The following is an 8321-nucleotide window of genomic DNA, read 5'->3' as shown; positions in this document are numbered from 1 at the left end:
TAGTTGGGAGGGATGAGGCACAGGCAGCATCTGTGGCCATGGTCCCCAGTAGGGGCTGGAACCTGAGCTACAGCAGCTCCCTGTCTCCCTACCTTCCTTGTATGTGATTCTAAGATGAGGAGTTTTTCTGCATGATAAATGGGGGGGAAACCTTGTCTTAAAATTGAGTAAATACAGAAACACACAGTTGACAACATACCCCAAAAAGTGTTAGATTTCATTTGCTTATTGTATTAGTCAGAGGTGTCAAACTCACCAGAGCTGCTGGCATGGATCCCAGCCACTGACGTCCCCAACAAGGCTCTGTAGCTGGAAATTGGGCAGACGGGCTGAATTTCCAGCCAGATCTTTCATCCCCCTAGTCTAGATAATAGTTTGCTAGAGATCCTTCCTATAAAATATTTCAGTGTTCTCCATAACAGACATTCACCTTATGAATAAATGGATTCAATAGTAAAACTTGCAATATTTGCAAAATATACTTTACAAATTAATTCATTTTCATATATGTTAGGGTGAATCTTAACGTCCTATTTTAAGATCATAGGAATACAGGGCTAAGAAGGCCTTCATGAGGTCATCCAGTCTAGGCCCCTGCTCAAGGCAGGATCTTCCTTGACTGAACCCAGTCAAGTGTCTGTTTGAACTGCTTTTGAAAATTTCTAGGAATGGAGATTCCATGACTTCTCTCAGTAGCCTGTTCCAAGGCTTGACCACCCTCACAGTCAGAGAGTTCCTCCTAATATCCAGCCTAAATTTCCCCTGCTGCAGCTTGAGTCCATTACTTCTAGTCCTGTCTTGTCCCATACAACTTCTGAGAAAAGCCCATCTCTATCTTCTCTGCAATTGCCCTTCAGATATTTAAAAACTGTTATCAAATTCCCCCTCAATCTTAACTTCTCCAAACTAAATAACCCTAGTTATTTGAGATTTTTCCTTATAAATGTTGCCTCTGAGGCCTCTAATCCTTTTTGTTGCTCTCCTTCCAATCTGTCCATGTTTCTTGAAGTGTGGAGCCCAAAACTGGAGATAGTACCCCACATAAGGCTTATCAGTGCTGAACAGAGTAGAAGAATCATTTCCCTTGATTTGCAAGTGACACTTCTGTTAACATCCAGGATGCTGTTTGGTTTTTGAAACAAGAGTACACTGTTGTCTTGTATTCAGCTTGTGGTCTACTGTAACCTGCAGGTCTTTCTCTGCAGTACTGCAGCCTAGCCACTCAATCCCCAGTGTGCATTTGTGAATGCAATTATTCCATCCCTAGTGCAGGACTTTGTATTTGTCTGTGTTGAATCTCATCTGATCAATTGCAGACCATTTTTCTAATTCTTCCAGGTCATTCTGGATCATAGGCCTCCAGAGTGTCTACAACTCTACCCAACTTGGTGTTGTCTGCAAATTTGTTAAGCATGCACTCAATCCCATCATCTAAATCATTATTGAAAATATTAAACAATACTGGACACAAGATAGACCCCTGAAGAATCCCACTTGATACCTCCTCCTTGATACCTTACTAGACAGTAAGTCATTGGTGACCTGTTCATTGAGTACAATGATCCAACCAGTTATGTACCTTAGAGTACTTTGGTCTAGTCTGTATGTCCTTAGTTTGTGAATGAGAATGTCAGGAGGGACAGCGTTAAAAAGTTTTGCTAAATTATCACATCTACCGCTCTGCCCCCATCTACAGTCTGTCACCTTATATAAGTAAATCAGGTTGGTCAGCATGACTTGTTAGTAAAGCTGGCTGCATGTTGGCAGTTTCTGGTCACCTTGTTCTTTTCCAGGTGTTTTGCATTAGATTTCTTGAGGACCTGCTTCACAATCTTTCCAAGAGTAGAAGTCAGGCGGACTTGTCTTTATTTCCCTGGATCCTCCTTCCCTTTCTTAACATTGGGAACTACAGTTGCCCTTTTTCCAATAATTTGGGACCTCATCCAACCTCCACGAATTCTCAAAGAGGATAGCCAATGGCTCTAAAATTACCCCAGCCAGGTCCTTCAGGTCCTTGGGTGCATCCCATCCAGCCCTATTGCTTTAAAGCATCTAACTTCTCTAAGTTATCTATAGCCTGTTCTTCCGCCACTGTAGGCTGTTTGTCTATTTTCCTGTCTCTGCTTCTGACTGCACTCGTCATATAGTTGCTGCCCTTATTTGGGAAGCATGAAATAAAAAAGGCATTAATATTTCAGGTTTCTAGGCATCGTCCATTTTCTTCTGTTTAGAGACCTCCAGAGCAATTCAGATATTAGATTGTTATTCATAGGGTTTAAAATTTAAACATTGTTAGTGAATATAATTATACATACTTGAACAGCTAAGAGAATTCCTCCCATACTAACTAGTTTGGGTTACATATTTATTAAATGTATATTAACTTTTACCAGCTAATTAAATTTGAAATTGTTATATCTTGTAAACACATAGCCTTTTTCTCCTTTAGCCTGTAATTCTTTTGTGTGTTTTCCCAGAAATCAAGCTTTTTCATCCTATGAAAATGTACAAGAACCTCATTTTTCTTCTTCTCCTTCACGTCACAGAGATTATGGATCAGATAATGATGATTTCAGTAGATGTTACAGGTAAATTTTATAGTTCATGTATTTCACATCTATCTGCAGGCTTCTTAACCCATTATCCCCCTGCCATGAAGATCATGAAATATAAATTATCTATATCATGTAAACTTGCTGTTAATGTTTTTAGTTGATTGTAGCTTATAATAGAAAGGTATTTTGAAGCTCACGCATGCATATAATTATATCTGATAACGGAAAAGGTTTTTATAATGCAGTATATTCGCTGCCAGAATTTTAAATACCTGAGCTAATTAAATATCCTGACCCTCAGCTCACAAGCAGTAATGGCACTTACTGCTGATTCTGTTATTGGGTATCATAGGGCAATTGTTGTTCCTAATATTTCTGGTTAATAAATCATTCTCTCTAAAAACATAAATTTATGTAAATTGTCTTATGCTAGCATTCTAATTTTTTTATGATGGGCATCAAATTTAAAGGCCAAAAAAAATCTTGACTGTTCCATAAAGAAAGTTCTGTTTATTTCATTATGCTGATTCTCAGTGTGGACTAATATTTTTATTAGAAATTGTTTGACATTTCTTGCACCATAAATTCATTTTTAAGCAAAATAAAACCATTGGAAATGTATGATTTTAGTTCTACGGTAGTGTTGCCCAGAAATCAAAACACTAAGGGTGTAACCCTACTATTAGAAAAGTCAGCAGAAATTTAACATTTTTTTTATGGGAGTTGGATCAGGCCTTCTAAAAATTTTAGAAAATCTTTAGAGACCTTTATTTGTGATTATCTATCCAGACCAAAAATCACCAGTTAAAAAGAATGCGAGCTTCCCAACAACCACATTTATAGAACTATTGTCCTGAGCATCCCAGCTATTTAAGTCTGGTTTCATTGTCCCTCCATAACTTTTGTTCAGACCTAATCTAATTAATACCTGCCTCTGATAGTTACTCACGAGTGAAATTATTTCTATATACACTTAGAGCAGAGGTTGGCAGCATTTTTGGGCAGAGTGCCAGAAACACTTGCATCCTTGACTTGTAAGACGTTGGTGTGTCAGGGGCAGATGGTGAGGGAGCCACAAGGGGCCCAATCCTTGTAGTGGCAGTGCAGCCCCAGCCCCTTCCCTGCCATCTGCCCCGAGGTGTGTGTGCCAAGCAAATTGCCTTTGAGTACCACGTTCTGGCACCTGTGCCGGGGGTTGCCTACCTCTGATTTAGTGGATTATAATGCAAGTTCTCAAAGTACACAGGAGAGACTACTGAAAAAAATTATAAAGAATGATGAAATGGTATTCCAGAAAGTTAGGTTTATACATTAGTGTTTCCCAGGGGTGGACAAAATATGGCATCCACTGATTGTACCCTGTCCAGCCGCACTTCGCTCCCATCCTGGTATGCGGAAGGGCTGTGGCCAAGCCATTGCACAGCATCTGGGCAGGGCTGCTGCTGCCACTGCTACAGCTGTTGGGGGACCTGCTCAGTTTCCCCAGTGTCCAGCAGCTGCTTCTCCTGTCCCTGCTGCAGTGCTCACCCTGGGCACCAGGTGGGGAAGTGGTGGGTGCTGGGGAAGCTCTGGCAGGGGCAGGAAGCATTGGACTGAAAGCATGGAGCTCAGGTGGGCAGGGTGTGGGTGTAAGGGAGGATGAAAGGCTGTGGGAACCCCACCCACACACTCCCCTACCACAGTGCACAACCCCTGCTGGTGGCGGCAGCAGCAGGCAGGAGCACTCATGGCCTGCGCAGGCGCTGCTGCTTGGCAGGGGGTGGCTCCAGCCAGAGCTGCACATGGCAGCAAGTAGCACGGCCTGCCTGGCCTTCTTCACTTGCACGAGGCTCCACATGGCGCACATGCAGCTCCTGGCAGTCATGCATGTCACTAGGGGAAACCCTGCACGATGGAGCCGGCTGCCTTCCCTGCTGCCACGAAAGCAGAGGGCAGGGTTCCCCACCACTTTGGCGCAGTCCTGGCAGCTGCACGTGGTGGGGAAGGAAGCCACCTCCATTGCACAGGGCTTCCCCTGGTGGTGCACGAGTGCCAAGAGCTGCATTTGCACCACAGAGAGCCCCACGTGATAGAGGTAGATCAGGTATGCTGTGTTCCTTGCTGCCATATGCAGCTTTGGCTGGAGCCATGAGCTGCCAGTCAGTAGCACCTGCATAGCACCCTGAGGGCCCACCACCTGCTGCTGCTGGTAGTGGGGGCTGTGCGCCCTGGGGGGGAGTATGTGCAAGGGGTCCCCATGGCCCCTCCACCCTCCCTCACACCCAACCAAATATACACACCCACCCCCAACTACGCCCCACACAAAATACAAGAGTAAGGCTTTATTTTTTATGTATTATGCAGTCACCTCTGTACATACCACACAGACACAAATTGTGACAAAAATACTTTTTGTAATTAAGTTAAAATACTTTATAATAGGTGGTTGGCTTTTAGTATATGATTTGTTGGGGTTTATTTCTGCGCCAGATGGCAACTCCCCTCCCCGAAAATGAGTACTTCCGGGGGCAACGGGGGGCTTCTGGTAGCAAAGGTCAGGGGTTAGGGGGTGAGACTTCCAGTCCCAAGATGGCGACCAGGAGGCCGGGCACCTGCCAAGCAGCAGGGCAACCCTTACTGCCTTTGACAGCTCATGAAAACTCATTAAGCAGCCCCCCAGGTGAAATAGTTGCCCACCCCTGGTGCTCCCTGTCCTGTGGTCTAATGCAGATGGTGCTGGTGTTTTTCAGTGTTTTGAACTGCTACATTGTGTTTGCCCTGTTACAAGCATCAAGAAAGTCTATCCCTTCAAGAAGGAACAGGCAGCCCTGTTGAGAGAGGCCAGCTGCAGGGCACTTGGATAGAGAGGGAGCGAGTGTCCTGCTAAGATCTTTCAAAAGCTCCCAGAAGAGTAAACAGGGGGAGAAAGAAACAAGCTATGGATTCAGCTGCTTGCTACAAGTGGCCAGGTTACTGTGCTGGGAGCCAGAGCCAAAGGTCTTCAAGTGCCTGAGAGCAGGAAGGTTTTGTCTTGTTTATTTGTTGGCTTGTTTGTGGCTTAGGGAGTGAGTTACTGAGAGGACTGGCTGAGGGGCTTCTCAGAGAGCAAAAGCCCATGTGCACAGGCCAGCAAGCTAGATAACCCACTTACACTGTTAGTTTTTAGTATCAGGGAGATGTATAACCGTGAATAGTAGAGGTAGAGACTGAATGTATCCACACTATAAAACAGCCTTTAAGAAATTTAGGTAATTTGATCAGCAGAAAGCAAATGTAGTTCAAGGAAAATTAAACAGGATATGGAAATTGAGTCTGGGAGAAGGGCTAAGTGTATTTTGGTAAATTTAGTTGCGTGTGGATAAGGTAAAAGATTTGACAGATAATATAGAAAAAATTAATGCGTGAGCCCAATCTTGTTTACTGATTAAAAATTGTAAACAAGATAATTACGTAAACAGCGTGCTAAACAGGAAATGTACACATATCTATATATCTATATCTCTATATAGAGCGCACGTACAGTAAATCCTGGATCGTTCGCATCTGGGTGGTTCACAACAGGTTGCCGAATTAAAGACAAGGCTTTCAAATAAAAGCTGTGACAAACAGCTGGAGCACTTCAGCAGCTTTGTACATCTGTTCACTGCTCTATATATCACCAGGTGGTTTGTAAACCCTCACCTTTTGTAGAGGATTAAAAAATTTAATCTAGCATCTGGGTTGCTAGATGCTAATACTTGTCTTGCAGAAATGCTCATATCCACTTAGGGTATGGATGCACAAATAATTCACCACAGCATAAATAAGCACAGGGTTATACAGCATGGCATGTACTCTGTGATAACTGCCTGTGTGCTTAACTTTAAACTGTGGTAAATGAACAGTAAAATGTGGCAGCATACCCCTCACTATGGAGTACCACACAGTCCTACTGTTTTTGTTGTTGACACTTGTGTTTCATTGCAGTAATAGGCCTACCTGTCCTGAAGACAGTAGGAGAATACATCCTTCAGAAGAATTTAACAGAGCTGGGAAAAATCGATTTGCACCATATTCTTCACGCACAATGAATCCTTCCTCATCCATACACCAGAAAGATACTTCAACAGACTATGAAAGAAAACCTTTTCATGGTGAAACTAGCAGAGAAATGGAACAAGGCAAAAGATTACCTGTTGTAACAGTTGATTACAATTATGGTTTGCCATTAGATTATGGACCTGAAGAGGAGGAAGGAATGCATTATGATTTACCTTCAAGAGATCGCTACAGCTGGAACTGAATAAGAAGAAAGTATTTGTTCTGCATAAACTTGTATATGTACCCACTTCCCTTTTTGTGGACCAATATTTTTTCTTTTACAAATTAGAAAAATACAAATTTCCATGTTAAAGAAAACTTGTCTCTATTATAAGACTAGTTTCTACTGATGTGTTTTGAGTCTTTATATTTACAAAATAGTGTGTATTTGTTAAAGTATATTTGGAGACCAGTTCCTCTATACACAAAAAACAGTCCTTGCTTTTAGTGAAATTGGAACCTCATCACCTAAAACAGACACCTCTCTGATTGAATAGTAGTGGTTGTATCTTTTGTTTTAACTTTCTTAAGATGTACATAATTTCAAGATGCGAAACTTGTAATAAAAGCTAAAAAAAAACCCTGCACCATCAGCTAGAATAGAATTTGGGGTTATAGGAAAAAAACCATGAAAATAAATAAAACAGAAAGCAATTTCAACTTGATTCAATTTTTGGTGCTAGAAGCTTGAAGTTAATTCTAACCGGTAACAGAAAATGAGTATCAGCGTCATGAAACCTTTCACCAACCAAGTAAATTAATTTTAACGCTAGAGGATATTTTTTGGGGGGTAATTTTTATCAGTTTAAGCAGAAGTTTGTAATGTATGAACATTCAATAGACTGCACCCTATTCATAGTTTTGAGTTCCATTTCAGCAAAATTTAAAGCACCATGGGATTTCCCACTTCCCCTCTTCGTTTCTTCTGCCAAACTTCTTCAGCACTGCACTTTTTCAATTTGAATTTCTGTACCTCCATCTGAGTTAGCTGCCTTAGGATCACTATTTTTAACAGAAAGCTTTTAAGTGCAAGAACTTTCTCTCGGACATGTAAGAAATTTGAATTGGATTTGCAGTAATCCATATCTTTTGACTTTGCTCTTAGGGCAGTTTTAGAATTAATTGGCTTGGGAATCTGATTTATTTTTTGTATGCCCTGCAAATTAGGCATGTGTCAGTATATAGCCCAACACAGGTACATTTTACTATTGTCTTTTGAATAATAATCCATGGTACACATCCTCACTGTGGGTGTACATCTGCCTTTGAGCACTTATCGTCTTGTCTTAACAGTAGCCCTATGCCAGGGAAATAAAAGGTGTAATGCATATTGCCTATTCCTTAATTTTCAACCACCCTGGCTAGGGACAGAACACTGTTTTTTGCTCATGCTGACAGCCTACATGCTTGCTGTAAATGCCTTCATTCAAAATGATGCTTCTCTTCATTGATATTGTTCTCAATATTTTCTTTCTTTGAAAAAGAAGATCCTTTCTTAGCAGTTTTCCCATTTGTTACTGTCTGGTACCCTTAGCATCCCTCTGCCCAAAATTTAACTTTTTTCTTTGCCACATATACCTCCATTTTGGGGGCTTCATTCTTGCAGGCTATTCCTGAATTCTTTCCCCCTTCTTTGGATAGAGAGGTTAGGAGTTTTATTAGTTTTGGAGTGTGCTTGTTAGGGTTTCTCCCTGCTTTCTGAGTCTG

At 41.7% G+C, this 8321-nt stretch overlaps 1 protein-coding gene across 1 annotated transcript in view; it reads left to right on the top strand.

The window, feature by feature from the left end:
• Positions 1-7185, top strand: part of LOC109287510 — a 55093-nt gene extending 47908 nt beyond the window's left edge. Inside the window, exons 11-12 of the mRNA XM_019502649.1 lie at positions 2478-2588; positions 6501-7185. Of these exons, the coding sequence (XP_019358194.1) occupies positions 2478-2588; positions 6501-6816 (427 nt within the window). The 3' untranslated portion in view covers positions 6817-7185. The remainder of the gene's footprint in view (positions 1-2477; positions 2589-6500) is intronic.
• Positions 7186-8321: the final 1136 nt, after the last annotated feature.

This window comes from Gavialis gangeticus, unplaced genomic scaffold (assembly GCF_001723915.1).
Source record: "Gavialis gangeticus isolate Ggan-Ray unplaced genomic scaffold, GavGan_comp1, whole genome shotgun sequence".
Lineage (NCBI taxonomy): Eukaryota > Metazoa > Chordata > Crocodylia > Gavialidae > Gavialis > Gavialis gangeticus.
Note: the sequence above shows the minus strand (reverse complement) of the source record. Positions and strands in the feature narration are given on the sequence as shown.